The sequence below is a fragment of the Biomphalaria glabrata genome, chromosome 5, assembly GCF_947242115.1.
Source record: "Biomphalaria glabrata chromosome 5, xgBioGlab47.1, whole genome shotgun sequence".
In the NCBI taxonomy this organism is placed as follows: Eukaryota; Metazoa; Mollusca; class Gastropoda; family Planorbidae; genus Biomphalaria; species Biomphalaria glabrata.
In genome coordinates this window covers 13,491,637-13,508,827 of record NC_074715.1, presented here as the reverse complement: position 1 = coordinate 13,508,827, position 17,191 = coordinate 13,491,637, and the positions used below count along the sequence as shown (strand labels likewise).

General features: G+C 36.4%; 1 protein-coding gene across 3 annotated transcripts in view; it reads left to right on the top strand.

Moving 5' to 3' along the window:
* The window catches only part of LOC106063074 (transmembrane protein 65-like), a 31,039-nt gene that overhangs the window by 5,286 nt on the left and 8,562 nt on the right, over positions 1–17,191 (top strand). For all 3 annotated transcript variants that reach the window (XM_056030519.1, XM_056030518.1, XM_056030520.1), the window contains exons 3-4: positions 15,823–15,864; positions 16,291–16,358. In XM_056030519.1, the coding sequence (XP_055886494.1) occupies positions 15,823–15,864; positions 16,291–16,358 (110 nt within the window). The remainder of the gene's footprint in view (positions 1–15,822; positions 15,865–16,290; positions 16,359–17,191) is intronic.

Below are 17,191 nucleotides of genomic sequence, written 5' to 3'. Positions count from 1 at the left end.
TGAACTGCAGCGCTGCTCTATGGCTATAGAACACTTAACTAAAGGAAAATATTTTTTTTTACGGAAATGTTTTTTTCATGAGGATTTGAATACGAGATTAATTACCCTTTACAAAACAATTAGATCAATTAGATATTCATTATAAGACATCAGTTAGGCCAGGTTCACATCTAACTTCACATTCACTTTCACCTATCCTTTGGTCTGCTGGACTGGTGGGGCACCACACTGTCATTTGTCTTTGATATAATTTCATTCTGATGTTCTTTCTGAAAATATTGAAACCTGCCTTTTACCTGCCTGGGTGGACCACTTCGGGGGCAGATTTTCAGTTTGTAACCTTGTTTAAGATAAGATAAGATAATTTTTATTGGTCCAATCAAATGGAATTTCAGTTTGACTACAATAGACCACCTCAGCGTAACTTCTGTAACAATAACAATATCGATTCAAATACGAACAACCTTCAAGCACAAGACACATACACACTGGCAACCAGCGTTTTTATGAATTAGACTTCTCTGTACTCGATGATGACAGATGACCTTGGAACACTGACCGAAAGTGGGATAAAGGAGTTTTTAAATCTTTCTGTTTTAGTCTTAATGGAAAAGACACTATCTTTTTTCATTAACAACAATGAATTTAGAAAAGAGGAAGTTTCTTATTCCTTTTATGTATAAAAACAATAATCATCAATCACATTGTTTAGCCCTTCAAATTCTTTTGTAAATTCAAAATGAGAAAAAAAAATCTTTTAAGAACCAGTGGTTACAATGTTGTTTGTGTGCTGTAATTGTGAAGCTTTTTGTCTCTCTCCCTTTAATTGTGAAACGTACCCAAACATAGATCTATGCCCAGTCTTAGGCTAATTCAAGTGTCTGGGATCTGTAAACCTCAGTACCAACTGATTTCCTGCATTCTAAGCAGCTTTCTACTGAAATCATGGGCACTCTTCATCTCAGTAAAAAGAGTGCAGGTCACACTAAAAAAGACGCCTACAAATGGGCATAAAGATATAGCCACAGGCAGATACTGTTGTAAGGGAGAATCAAGTCACATTTAGTGGATATAGGTCTGTTAATGTACTCAAGTCATTCATCATTTTGTGGATATAGGTCTGTTAATGTACTCAAGTCATGCATCATTTTGTGGATATAGGTCTGTTAATGTACTTAACTCATTCATCATTTTGTGGATATAGGTCTGTTAATGTACTTAACTCATTCATCATTTTGTGGATATAGGTCTGTTAATGTACTCAAGTCATGCATCATTTAGTGGATATAGGTCTGTAAAGTACTCAACTCATTAATTTATCATTTAGTGGATATAGGTCTGTAATGGATTTGTTCATCATTTATGGATGTAGATCTGTTATGAACTTGTTTACATAATAATCATCTTTGTGTTAAGTAAAATGTCTAGACGATGGTCTCTTGGTCACTCAAAAAATGTCAACAAAACAATGGTAAGGTTCTGGGTAAAAAATTTTGGAAGAATTTCAGTCCTTGCTGATGTGAGAGAGACAGGTAAAAATTATGTTGGCAGAGACATGTCTGAATGTTATCTACTACAAAAAGTTTGAATGTAACCAGACACATCTAGAGAACTACATTAACTAGCAAAATTATATATATATCTAAAATTGAATGCATGATCTTAGTATCTTTTCATTTTACAATGTGCTATGCTAATATCAATTTGAGATAAGTGCAATTAAAACAAAAGTACCACTTGTGGTGGTTTCCTCTCCCCAATAAGGTTTACAATCTCAACTGTAAAACCTTTATTCTGATTGTGCATACAGTTGTGAAGGACTCACTTAACTTCAGGTTTGTCCTGCTCTTGTTTTGGATGCTATACTTCTTTGGATTCTCTACTGCTATAGACTATCTACTACTTTAAATGTTCTTTTTTTAAGTGTTATATTTCTTGGGAGGTTCTAAACTTTGAAGGTTCTACTTTTTTAAAATTATTTTCTAAGTAGAATTTCAAACTTCTCTGGATTTTCACTACTTAGTTTTTCTTAGGGTTTCTTTAATACTTTACTTTTTTTTTAAATTCTTTTTTGGATGTTGTACTTAGGATTTTCAATTGAAAGTTTTACTGCTTTGGATATTCTACTTTTTAAAATGTTTTTCTTATTGAATATTTCTTCTTTTTTTGTGTGTGTGTGTATTTTCTACTTCTGTAAATTTCCTACTTCTTTGATACTTCTACTTTAGGTGTTACTTCTCTCACTCTGTTTCAGAAAAAAAATTCATCAGCTGATTTAGGCTCATTAAACTACCCCCTTTCTTTCTTGTTATGTCATCATTTGTTTTCAAAGAATATTTTTCAGTTTTTATTTTTATCTCAGTGTTGTTTTTAAGGTTAAAAAGAAAATCAAAATACATTTTCAGAGGCTGAGATCTTAACTTTAATTCTGTTTATGCATTCTTCTTATACAATTTAGGATTGGTCGGCCTTCTATGGCATGTTTTCAGTTGTTAATAGTCTGTAGTTGTATGTCAGACCCTAAGACTGCTCTGAAGTCTTTCATCTCTAAGTATGTAGCTGGGGACAATAAAGTCATTTAGTTTATTGTGCTAGTCAAAGTTTGATGCCTTGCTGAAATTCATTTGTAAATGACTATGTCAACAAATGTCAAGATCTGTATTAATAGACAATGTGCCCTTTAGATAGTCTAACCTCCACCCTTAAGAGGAATTTTGTCTCAGTTGATTTCAGTCTTATCCACCCCACCCCACCCCCAACTCTAGTGTTTGCAGCAAGGCAGTAAACAATTTTACAATCTCTTCATATCTATTCTGAGATTTTATGTTGTTGTTTTTTTTTATTGACCAGTTTTCATTTTTGTTTAAAAAAATTTTTCTTTAAAATTACGACTGTCCATATTATGAGAGACTTTGGAAGTAAAAAAAAAAGATGTCTATTTAATAGTGTGATAGTGGAATACCAGTCAATGTCTATTTAATAGTGTGATAGTGGAATACCAGTCAATGTCTATTTAATAGTGTGGTAGTGGAATACCAGTCAATGTCTATTTAATAGTGTGGTAGTGAAATACCAGTCAATGTCTATTTAATAGTGTGGTAGTGAAATACCAGTCAATGTCTATTTAATAGTGTGGTAGTGAAATACCAGTCAATGTCTATTTAATAGTGGGATAGTGGAATACCAGTCAATGTCTATTTAATAGTGTGATAGTGAAATACCAGTCAATGTCTATTTAATAGTGGGATAGTGGAATACCAGTCAATGTCTATTTAATAGTGTGGTAGTGAAATACCAGTCAATGTCTATTTAATAGTGTGGTAGTGAAATACCAGTCAATGTCTATTTAATAGTGTGGTAGTGGAATACCAGTCAATGTCTATTTAATAGTGTGGTAGTGAAATACCAGTCAATGTCTATTTAATAGTGGGATAGTGGAATACCAGTCAATGTCTATTTAATAGTGTGGTAGTGAAATACCAGTCAATGTCTATTTAATAGTGTGGTAGTGAAATACCAGTCAATGTCTATTTAATAGTGTGGTAGTGAAATACCAGTCAATGTCTATTTAAAAGTGTGGTAGTGAAATACCAGTCAATGTCTATTTAATAGTGTGGTAGTGGAATACCAGTCAATGTCTATTTAATAGTGTGGTAGTGAAATACCAGTCAATGTCTATTTAATAGTGTGGTAGTGGAATACCAGTCAATGTCTATTTAATAGTGTGGTAGTGAAATACCAGTCAATGTCTATTTAATAGTGTGGTAGTGAAATACCAGTCAATGTCTATTTAATAGTGTGGTAGTGAAATACCAGTCAATGTCTATTTAATAGTGTGGTAGTGGAATACCAGTCAATGTCTATTTAATAGTGTGGTAGTGGAATACCAGTCAATGTCTATTTAATAGTGTGGTAGTGGAATACCAGTCAATGTCTATTTAATAGTGTGATAGTGGAATACCAGTCAATGTCTATTTAATAGTGTGATAGTGGAATACCAGTCAATGTCTATTTAATAGTGTGGTAGTGAAATACCAGTCAATGTCTATTTAATAGTGTGGTAGTGGAATACCAGTCAATGTCTATTTAATAGTGTGGTAGTGAAATACCAGTCAATGTCTATTTAATAGTGTGGTAGTGAAATACCAGTCAATGTCTATTTAATAGTGGGATAGTGGAATACCAGTCAATGTCTATTTAATAGTGTGGTAGTGGAATACCAGTCAATGTCTATTTAATAGTGTGGTAGTGGAATACCAGTCAATGTCTATTTAATAGTGTGGTAGTGGAATACCAGTCAATGTCTATTTAATAGTGTGGTAGTGGAATACCAGTCAATGTCTATTTAATAGTGTGATAGTGGAATACCAGTCAATGTCTATTTAATAGTGTGATAGTGGAATACCAGTCAATGTCTATTTAATAGTGTGGTAGTGGAATACCAGTCAATGTCTATTTAATAGTGTGGTAGTGGAATACCAGTCAATGTCTATTTAATAGTGTGATAGTGGAATACCAGTCAATGTCTATTTAATAGTGTGATAGTGGAATACCAGTCAATGTCTATTTAATAGTGTGATAGTGGAATACCAGTCAATGTCTATTTAATAGTGTGGTAGTGGAATACCAGTCAATGTCTATTTAATAGTGTGGTAGTGGAATACCAGTCTGATCCAGTATCAGTGAAGGTATCATTCCAAAATAAAACTTCGCAATATTTAAAAAAAAAAAATCTATTAATGAAGATGACCCCCTACATTCCGTGGTACTCACACTGTCACTCAGTACGTTGTTACACCTAAATTGCAATCGCAACTTTTTTAACAGTCAAAATTTTGATGGAGAAAAATAAGCATTGGACCATATTTTTTTTTTGTCATGTAGGCCCTATGTTATGGGTAATTTATATCCCATACAGGGTTTCAATAACATAAACTGCCTTTTTTTAAAAATAGTTCTTTAAAAGAGAGATTTATGGAACAACTTTGGTACATAGACTGTCCCCACGGGATAAATACAAATTTGCTGTTCCTGTGTGGAGACGGCGTTGAAGAACACTATGATTTTTTAAAATTTCATTGACTGAATGCGGTGGTGCCTTGTCCGGGATGGGAGCATATAAACTGTAACACCGCAAGGTGTGAGTCCAATGGGAATGAGCCTGTGCTGAACTGAACTTAGCTGCTTCATTATGCATGGGGGAAAGAGTTTTAAGAGTGGCCGGACAGCGAGTCTTAGTTTATGCTTCATGAAATGTAAGGTTTACTGGTCAGCTCTCCAAGTAGCCACTCAGTGGGGACACTTTTTATTCATCTCTCTCTCTCTCGAGCATTTTCTACTTTCTGGTCATTGGTAATTTTGTTGTCTCTAATGAATGATCCACTGGGAAGGCTACAGCTGCTTTTCATACACTCCATGGAGAATTTTCATGAACAATACATTTTAAACGCATCATTCAGGTTTCTCTATCCGGGTTACATGTTTTTAAAGAGAAACTGATCCGAGTTACATGTTTTTAAAGAGAAACTGATCCGAGTTACATGTTTTTAAAGAGAAACTGATCCGAGTTACATGTTTTTAAAGAGAACCTGATCCGAGTTACATGTTTTTAAAGAGAACCTGATCCGAGTTACATGTTTTTAAAGAGAACCTGATCCGAGTTACATGTTTTAAAGAGAACCTGATCCGAGTTACATGTTTTTAAAGAGAAACTGATTCGAGTTACATGTTTTTAAAGAGAAACTGTTTTTCTTATCATACATCCTCTCCGCCACCCAATGTCTAAAGTGCTGCTTCTAATTGTCCAGTTCGTTATTACCGAAGCCAGGTTGATTTCATCTTTTGATCGACTGAAATAGTCATTGCGTTTTTTTTTCCATCTCTCCCTCACAAGGTTTCAGTACTAATGCTAGACCACGTGACTCGCTTGTTGCATTCAAACAAAGTTCCGTGAAGGTGTTCATTGTGCCTCCGTTCTCTAGTTGAAGAGTGCAACTGAAGGTGAATGTGTGTTTTTATGTAAGCTTAAGAGGAGAAAGAGTGTGTGTTTGCGACCGAGATGAGAGAGAGAGAGAGAGAGTACAGATGTGGTGATGAAAATTCTGGAGAGATTTGCATTCAAGAAAAAATTGATCGATCATTAACCAAAAGCACTTTAGAATGGAGTGGACAAATTGTTCTCGGTATTTTATGAAATGTCTATTCCCACACGAGTGGGATATTGGTTGACAAAATGAAGTACGGAACTGACGCGGCGTCACGTTCATAAAAATGACAGTAACATGATCAGGGCACGTTCTAAGTAATGAAAAGAACGAACGTCCGTGTATTCCAATGGAGATATAAGTTCGTCAGTTTCCCCCCCCCCCCCCTACCAGTTGTTCTTTGTTCTCTGGCGTCAATATCTTTCAATTGAAAGCCTGTCGTCTGCTAGATTTTTTTCGCAATTACAATCACAGAATTTGGTCTGTCCATTTAATTCATTTCTTTTCCGGCTAGTCACTTCGGTTTGTAACATGTTCGAAGTGTTCCTCACATGATCTAAATGTTACATTGTATTCAGTGGACACATCGAGGGTGGGACACGTTAACTGGACACATTGAGGGTGGGACACGTTAACTGGACACATCGACGGTGGGACACATTAACTGGACACATTGAGGGTGGGACACGTTAACTGGACACATTGAGGGTGGGACACGTTAACTGGACACATCGAGGATTGGACAGACACGTTAACTGGACACATCGAGGATGGGACACGTTAACTGGACACATCGAGGATGGGAATCGTTAACTGGACACATCGAGGTGGGACACGTTAACTGGACACATCGAGGTGGGACACGTTAACTGGACACATCGAGGGTGGGACACGTTAACTGGACACATCGAGGATGGGACACGTTAACTGGACACATCGAGGGTGGGACACGTTAACTGGACACATCGAGGGTGGGACACGTTAACTGGACACATCGAGGGTGGGACACGTTAACTGGACACATCGAGGGTGGGACACGTTAACTGGACACATCGAGGATGGGACACGTTAACTGGACACATCGAGGGTGGGACACGTTAACTGGACACATCGAGGTGGGACACGTTAACTGGACACATCGAGGTGGGACACGTTAACTGGACACATCGAGGGTGGGACACGTTAACTGGACACATCGAGGGTGGGACACATTAACTGGACACATCGAGGGTGGAACACATTAACTGGACACATCGAGGGTGGGACACATTAACTGGACACATCGAGGGTGGGACACGTTAACTGGACACATCGAGGGTGGGACACGTTAACTGGACACATCGAGGTGGGACACGTTAACTGGACACATCGAGGATGGGACACGTTAACTGGACACATCGAGGATGGGACACGTTAACTGGACACATTGAGGGTGGGACACGTTAACTGGACACATCGAGGATGGGACACATTAACTGGACACATTGAGGGTGGGACACGTTAACTGGACACATTGAGGGTGGGACACATTAACTGGACACATCGAGGGTGGGACACATTAACTGGACACATCGAGGGTGGGACACATTAACTGGACACATCGAGGGTGGGACACATTAACTGGACACATCGAGGGTGGGACACGTTAACCGGACACATTCCACCACATTTGTAATACTTGTAAGAGTTGGGTCTAGGACTCTTGAACCTCTAGACCAGCTACCGCCCCCCCCCCCCCTTTCCGTCGGACTGTTTTAACAGTTATTCTGTCTGGAAGGGATCCAAGAAGATGCAAATAAATCACATTCTTAATTCCAGTGGCTTGTATCCTAAGACTATTTGAACTAGAGGCGAGGGGAAACTTTTCCTTAATATCTTCCACGGCGGCCATGCGCGTGTCTGCCACTTGAGGAAGGTGACAGAGCTGTTGGGGGCTCTCTTCAATCTCCGCCAGTGAACACAGTTCTAAGGCTTCCCAACGGGACACTTGTTTTGCTGCCCTAATGGCCAGAATCGTCTCTAGCGCACTTTTCCACGCCACGTTGAGGCTGTGAAGTGGGCAATGTCCCAACAATAATGTAATTGGAAATGCAAGACATTTTCGCTGCGCTTGTTTTGTAGTTAAATGAATCGTTGTCAGTTTGGTCAATTAGTTTGTCTTTCAACAGCTTTTAATTGTCAAGTGTTATAACCGTGTTCCGCCACACCCTCATGCTCGGGACATGGAGTCAATGCCTGTGTCATGTGTCATCCATCCAAATTACATCGTCAGTTAATTGTCATTTGATTTTGTGTGTTGCACCTTCACATTCCCCTGCCCCTTAGTCTGATGAACCGTTGTGGCACCACACATGATCTGTCGACCGTCGTTCACCGTTCCTCTCTGTCTCTTTTTTTTTTATCACACCTCTATTCATGTCATAACTTCATGGGGTGTGGGTGGGTTTGACGGTAATCTTTAAAAAAAAAAAAAAACGGAGAAAAGAATGACTAGCTCGTTTGTCACACGGGGAAAACTCTAGTTTGGCAGCTATAATTTTTCTAGTAAAAAATAAATAATTAAAATTTGGCTAGAGAACTAGATCTAGATCTAACATCGGTTTTGAAAGGACTATCGCGTTCGGGAATTTCCTAACGTAAGGTATTATTGATTCAAGAGTCTAATAAATTAATGCTCAGTTTGCGCATCGTCTTCTAAGTCTAGATCTAAAGGCCTATCATTGGAATATTATAAAGTGTAGTCGACCTATACATTCGCTTCACCAGCGAGGGGCGGGATATAAAATGTTCCATTGTTTTTAAATCTAACATTCATTAGTTATTAAGAGACAAACAATCGCTTTACAGTTGTAGCCTCTAAAGGAAGTATTGTCTTTTTTTAAAAAAAGGTATTTTAAAAGTTTTTCATATTCTTGACTAGGATTATTTTGTCAAGGATAGGCCCGACCATTTTTCTGTCTGCCTCTTGTCAGTTATATATGAAGAAAATAATCAATGCAAATTCCTTTTCTATAGTCAAGTGTATCTAGAGTTCTAAACGTGGTGAAGAATAAAACGTCATCATGTCCTTTGTAGGGTTTTCTATTTCCTATAAGAGGAAGCTAGCTATTCAAGTAGAGTAATCTCCCCTACTATCTGTCCTAATAAAACTTCCGACATGCCCTCAACTAAGTGCCATCAACGATAAAAGAGCCCAGATAAAAGTGCCCTAAACAAGTGCCCCCATTGGTGCGCCTACTCAGTGTTAGGAAACGCTGTATTTAGTTTGCATTAAACCTTGTAACTGTTTCTATCATCCTACGTGAACTGAACTACAGGAATAATATGTATTCCGTTCATGCTAACACAAGCATTCAGTGCTAGTCTCTGAATGAATTTCATATTCTCTTATCAATAATTAACAAAAGCATACAAGATCTTTGGGGTTGCTATGGCAACTGTGCGCTCAAGGCTAGATAACGTTTTCTGGAAACGCGGGTCTCGTTTTGAACTGTGACGACTCACAAACAGGAAGTCATTTAAAAAATTTGAAAGGAAAAAAAGTAGGAGAGAAAAATGTAACTCTTTTTTCAAAGGTGCAGTGCAGTTGTATCAAGTGTTGTTGTAATGTTGTAGTTATAAGTCTTATTTTAGTTTTAAAAAGTTTAAGTAGCGGGGCAGATAAGCGCTCGTTTTAGAATCGCTGAAACGATGCTTGATTTTTTTGTTTTTAAAGTCACCTGACGACGAATATCGGCCTAGCAACAGATTTCCCTAGACGGTTGGAAATCTCTTGTCACATCATTCATCAGTCAACATTGGGGGATGGGGGAGAGGTGAGGGAGGCTCATTATTGAAATGATTATGTGCCTGATTCCTTGAAAGAGATTTTTTTTTTGTTGAGCTTCTAGTTTGTATCGATCTAAGGCCAAGTTCATCAGCAGAGCAAAGAAATAGAGTCTTGATGAGCTCGGCTGTTTAAATATTGCTAGGTATATTCCTGATATAGATAAGATCAGGCTATTTAAATATTGCTATGTATATTCCTGATATAGATAGGATCAGGCTATTTAAATATTGCTATGTATATTCCTGATATAGATAGGATCAGGCTATTTAAATATTGCTATGTATATTCCTGATATAGATAGGATCAGGCTATTTAAATATTGCTATGTATATTCCTGATATAGATAAGATCAGGCTATTTAAATATTGCTATGTATATTCCTGATATAGATAAGATCAGGCTATTTAAATATTGCTATGTATATTCCTGATATAGATAGGATCAGGCTATTTAAATATTGCTATGTATATTCCTGATATAGATAAGATCAGGCTATTTAAATATTGCAATGTATATTCCTGATATAGATAGGATCAGGCTATTTAAATATTGCTATGTATATTCCTGATATAGATAAGATCAGGCTATTTAAATATTGCAATGTATATTCCTGATATAGATAAGATCAGGCTATTTAAATATTGCTATGTATATTCCTGATATAGATAAGATCAGGCTATTTAAATATTGCAATGTATATTCCTGATATAGATAGGATCAGGCTATTTAAATATTGCAATGTATATTCCTGATATAGATAGGATCAGGCTATTTAAATATTGCTATGTATATTCCTGATATAGATATGATCAGGCTATTTAAATATTGCAATGTATATTCCTGATATAGATAAGATCAGATGCTGAACTATTTGGACCTGTAACCACACTTCCCTCGTCCATGGTCGAGGTAAAAGGAACCCATGTAGGCCTACGTTATTTCATGCGAATAGTTTTGCCAGTTTAAGATATCTCTTTTTTTTGTGTGCGATTATCAGACAAAGTTTTAAATATTTAAATAATGATTAAACCAAATTATTACCCTAGAACAAGATAAATTAATTCTGATGGTAAAGTAAGCCAATAGGGAAGCCAAACAGAATCCTCTTTGGGGCACCTAAGGACCGAGTCCATTGCACTGGCGGGGATGGAAGCGAGCTATACACACTATCTACACACCGTGGCTGTTTTTTTTTTTTTATGACAGACACTCGTACGGCTGTTGGGGTGCGGAAAATGAATGAGCGGGAGTTGTGTGCTCGGTCTTCTACCTCTCTTATAACCCGGGCATCTTGGGATACGAGTCATCGGTAATAGGTATGTAAATATGTACATCTACTTGGGTGTTTCCCGTACAGAAGTTTTGTTCAGATGGAGGCAATCTTTCATAGGCCTAGTGTTCCAAAGAGTCTCAGTGGACAATTACATCTCACTCTGGAGCCAAGAGAAAGAGATGAACACGGTCCAGGTTATTGAGTTCTGCTGTATCTCTGGGCGGAGTTGTCGAACTTGGTCAGGTGATGAGACTGCTGAAAGACGGGTCCTTCTGGTTGAAAGTTATTAAGACATAATGAGTCAGGCGATAGTCTCGAGAGACAGTGCTCAAGTCTAGTGAAAATGCTGGAGAGGGAAAAAATGGGGTGGGGGGGGGGATGATTAGGGCTAAGACGTAACCCAGACACTAGATTCAAGTGGGGAGAGAGGGTGGACATTTCAAGGGGACTTCACTCACAGTCTTTTGTTTCACTGCTCTGAGCAGTTAGTTTATCCCCCCATTAATTGGCACCATGAACTATTGATGAAGTGAACAACTTCCTACTTTTGTTCAGTAAAAGCTAATCGAGAAGATGTTTGTCTTGGAATGTTGTGTGTGTTTGTGTATGTGTGAAGATGTTTGTCTTGGAATGTTGTATGTGTGTGTGTGTGAAGGTGTTTGTCTTGGAATGTTGTGTGTGTGTGAAGGTGTTTGTCTTGGAATGTTGTGTGTGTGTGTGAAAGTGTTTGTCTTGGAATGTTGTGTGTGTGTGAAGGTGTTTGTCTTGGAATGTTGTGTGTGTGTGAAAGTGTTTGTCTTGGAATGTTGTATGTGTGTGTGTGTGAAGGTGTTTGTCTTGGAATGTTGTATGTGTGTGTGAAGATGTTTGTCTTGGAATGTCTAGTGTGTGAAGATGTTTGTCTTGGAATGTCTGGTGTATGTGAAGATGTTTGTCTTGGAATGTTGTGTGTGTGTGTGAAGATGTTTGTCTTGGAATGTTTGTGTGTGTGAAGATGTTTGTCTTGGAATGTTGTGTGTGTGAAGATGTTTGTCTTGGAATGCTGTGTGTGTGAAGATGTTTGTATTGGAATGTCATGTGTGTGTGAAGATGTTTGTCTTGGAATGTCTGGTGTGTGTGAAGATAATTGTCTTGGAATGACAATTGTCTAGGAATGTCTGGTGTATGTGAAGATGTTTGTCTTGGAATGTGTGTGTTTGTGAAGATGTTTGTCTTGGAATGTTGTGTGTGTGTGAAGATGTTTGTCTTGGAATTTTGTGTGTGTGAAGATGTTTGTCTTGGAATGTCATGTGTGTGTGAAGATGTTTGTCTTGGAATGTCTGGTGTGTGTGAAGATGTTTGTCTTGGAATGTCTGGTGTGTGTGAAGATGTTTGTCTTGGAATGTTGTGTGTGTGTGAAGATGTTTGTCTTGGAATTTTGTGTGTGTGAAGATGTTTGTCTTGGAATGTCATGTGTGTGTGAAGATGTTTGTCTTGGAATGTCTGGTGTGTGTGAAGATGTTTGTCTTGGAATGTCTGGTGTGTGTGAAGATGTTTGTCTTGGAATGTTTTCTGTGTGTGAAGATGTTGTCTTGGAATGTTTTCTGTGTGTGAAGATGTTTGTCTTGGAATGTCTGGTATGTGTGAAGATAATTGTCTTGGAATGTCTGGTGTGTGTGAAGATGTTGTCTTGGAATGTTTTCTGTGTGTGAAGAAAATTGTCTTGGAATGTTGTGTGTGTGTGAAGGTTTTGTTTTGGAATGTCTGGTTTGTGTGTGAGGAGATAATTATCTTGGAATGTCTGGTGTGTGTGTGTGTGAAGATAATTGTCCTGGAAAGTTTAGTGTGTGTGTGAAGATAATTGTCTTGGAACATTTTGTGTGTGTGTGAAGATGTTATCTTAGAATGTCTGGTGTATGTGTGTGTGTGATAATTGTCTTGGAATGTCTGGTGTTTGTGAAGATTGTCTTGGAATGTCTGGTGACATATAGATCTTCTAGTAAATATATATAATTCAGATCTAGATCTACAGCACATGACCTAAAGAGAGCTGATATGTCATCAGAAACTTTTTAATTGTTAGTTAGCCCGAAGTCTTAGTAAATTGATTATAAATTACCCATCAGTCCAATACTTTTGTTGCAGAAAAGGATGCCAGTGGCCCTTTATTTCAAAATTGGCGGGAATGCCACTGCTCTGTGAAATCTGGCACGTATGGAACATTTAAGTAGCTGACTAGATCTACCTCTTGCCCTATGTGTGGCCACTACTTAGTAACTTTCTAGTACTAAACCTGTTGCTGTGAAGTTATTACATGACTATTAATATATATCTATATATATTTTTAATTCCATTCCCGCTACACCAAAAAAAAAAAAAAGCATAAAAGTTTGACCATTAACACTTGAATATTCTTTATATGTCTAAACTATGTATAGCAAATAATTTAATATTCTTTGCAGTATTTATTATTGGTTTATTATTTGAGAGGGGGGGGGTGAGTGTATGAATTTTAACAAATAACACAATACTATTGGATAAGCTTAATCTATCTGCCTCCACATAATGATACAGGAATGTTTTTCCTGGAATTGTATTCATATTGCTTTATGTTTCTGTTGCTTCTATTTATTCTGATTCATGCTCTTTTACTATATGGCTATCTGTATCCCTCTCTCTCTCTTTCTGACTTGATATATATATACATACAGTGTGATTCCTAAGTCTCTTTCTCTAAAACTACAATAAAACAACTGTAAGAACAAACTTTCAGTATCAGTTATGAAACAATGATCGAAGTGCAGTATGTCACTGTTTCCAATCAAAAAGCTCTTGTTCTTCCACATTGGAAATGACAATCAACATTTGGTATCAACAGGATGGTGTCCCACCTGGACACACACACGCCAGACCAAAGGAATGGCCACCAACATCTCCAGACCTTATGTTATTGGACTTTTGGCTATGGAGCGATATCAAAGGTCAAGCTGATGCAATCCATAACAATTATACAACGCTAAACAAACTTGAAGAAGCAATTTCATAAGAATTAATAAACATTAAGGAAGAAGTTATCCGTAAATGTTATTCAAGCTTCAGGAAACAATCTCTGTTTGGACCAAGATGATAAACATTTTGAAGAGTTGCTATAAAATTACTTATAATAATAATAATAAACCAGAAAATTCCTCAGTGGAAACTGTTTTAAAGGGACTACGATGAATTTTGTTTCTCTTTAACGAAACTCGACTCTGGCAGCGCCAGAGAATGAATACTCGATTGTTTCTAACATAATAATAATAATTTAATTTATAGAGTGATGTAAACAAACAAATTATTTACCTTATTTGTTCCTACTGTTACTGTACCATGTTGTACATTTAAGTAACTCAATACATTTTGTTTGTTCTTACTGTTACTGTACCATGTTGTACATTTAAGTAACTCAATACATTTTGTTTGTTCTTACTGTTACTGTACCATGTTGTACATTTAAGTAACTCAATACATTTTGTTTGTTCTTACTGTTACTGTACCATGTTGTACATTTAAGTAACTCAATACATTTTATTTGTTCTTACTGTTACTGTACCATGTTGTACATTTAAGTAACTCAATACATTTTGTTTGTTCTTACTGTTACTGTACCATGTTGTACATTTAAGTAACTCAATACATTTTGTTTGTTCTTACTGTTACTGTACCATGTTGTACATTTAAGTAACTCAATACATTTTGTTTGTTCTTACTATTCTTTTATTTTAGTTCTAGAGATGGAGACTTGGGAATCGCACTGTGTATATACATTGTGTGTCATGCTCTTTTTTTCTTCTGAGTGTGTTTTCTGTTTCTTTATTTTTGTTTTGTTTTGACAAACTGTTGTGCCCCTTGCTGCATTTTGTGTTCAACTACCCCTTTTTTAGCATAAACCTCTTGACCATATGTCAAGGGTGGCCAACCTTTTGCTTCGTGCGCCAATTTTTGTACCTGTCTGGTTCGTGTGCTTCACACAAACTTTTACTCCCTTTCAGTTCAATAAACATCGTAATTTAGACGTATTTGGTCAGTTAAACATAGCATGTATGATCACACTCATATATATTATAGATTTGGGCAGATGTATCAATTGTAGAGAGATAAACTGTTTTTCATAAACAGAGAAGATAAACATTACTAAAATGAGAATTTTTACTTTGTTTGGCTTTAACCAACAGTTCCTCTTATAAAAAGAACTTACTGTGTCATATCATAAATTTGAGCATATTCATTGAAGACTAATGAAAAGATAGAATATACAGGAACATTGACACATTTGAAGCTAAAAAAAAAAAAAGCATAAAATCATCTTGTTCTGGGCTTTTGGGCGATAACTATTATAATCATTTTGGTTAATTTGGCATCTTAATAAATTCCTGTAGAAGTTTATTTTCTAGAAATCAGTTATTATTATTTTTACAAGCAGGCAAGCGTTTTCTTGATTTTTTCTCAGGGCTTTAGTGCTCCACTTGTAATCATGCAATGCGTACGTCATAGATTGGCCACACCTGCCATATGTATTCAATTTTATTTGAACTAGTATAATGTAATTGTGTACTCATTTTTGCATTATAGCTCTGTTTACAATAATATCATTCTGATTTAAAAGAAAAACAAGTGGCTTTTAAAAAGTTAAAAAAAAATGGTTTTGCAATTATGCAAATTTGTTTTTTCAAAGTTGTCTTTTTGTTTGTTGGTGAAACAAGTTTTTGTTTTTTCAGATCCTGCTCAAGAAAAACCAACCAGGCAACAGTTGAAACAAGGTACATGACCTGAACACACTTGTCAACAAACTTGTGACTTGTTTGTAACTGTCTACAGGCAATTGTAAACTATTCACTGACTTTGAGAAAGGGTTAGAATTGTATTTAAAAAAAAAAGTGTTCCCAAGCAATTAACCCTAATGTTAGGGGGGGGGGGCAAACTCAAATGCTTTTATAGTAATTTATATTCCTTGAGTACATCTGGGTGAATTGGGGAGAGATACTAAGATCACTATTACAAGAAATGACTATTGAAAAAAAAAAAAAGTTGCTTCACTGCCTAAAAGCAATCTTGATGTTCTTATTTCTTGTATGTTAGCTGTCAACCAATTTATTCTGCCTAACACTCAGACACATTCATTCACACACACACACACCAGCTGTCCTAGTTATTGTCCATATTTGTTTGTTTTTTTTCTTCCTTAGTTGCTCTACATCAAATGTTTCCATTCATTGGATTTGGATTCTTGGATAATTTCCTTATGATTGTTGCAGTAAGTATCCTACGATACCTTATCTTAAAGATTCTTGAAATCAACAAAATGATTCTGTATCTGTGTATAAACCATCCATCCATTTCAGTGGTTCTCAGCCCAATAGTTTCAACACAATTTTCCCATTCAAATGTATCCTGAGCCATTTTCTTGTCACCCAGTCCAGTCTCAATGGTTTTGTAGATCCATCGCTACATCAATGATCCATATTAGCCTTGGAATTCTGCCCATATATATTTTTGCCTCTACATTGATAAGTTTAGATGCTTAATCCATTATCCTTTACTTTAGGGCATAACTGTTTTATAACTCTTTTATCCAATCATAAAAGTTTTGAAAATTGTGTGTGTGTGCATAACTTCCAAAAAAAAAAAAAAAAGCTCCATATTAAACAACAGTTCAATTATTCTCAATTGTTGAAGTACTCTCAGATATAATGTACTTCTATTAAAAGAGATACATTTCTAAAAATTATAAAGGTAAGAAGAATACAAGAGAAATTAAGTTACTTTTAAAGAATTCTGCTATTTTCAGTTTATTTTGCTTTACCATTGAATGCTTTGGTCAATTTGGACTGTTCCAAAGGATAAAGCTAAATGCAACTAAAACAACAGAATTAGATTTGAACCTGACAACCCTGTTTACAAACACAATTCCTTACTATTAAATTTTCCTTAGATTTGTAATAATAAATTAATTTTGTAAAAAAAATATGATACAGGACAGCAATCCAAGTATTTGAGCATGTAACATGTAATACTTTAAATGCCAATCTAGCGTTGAAGCTCTTGCTAGCTGTTTCACTTTCTAAATGATGGCTACTGAACAGTGCG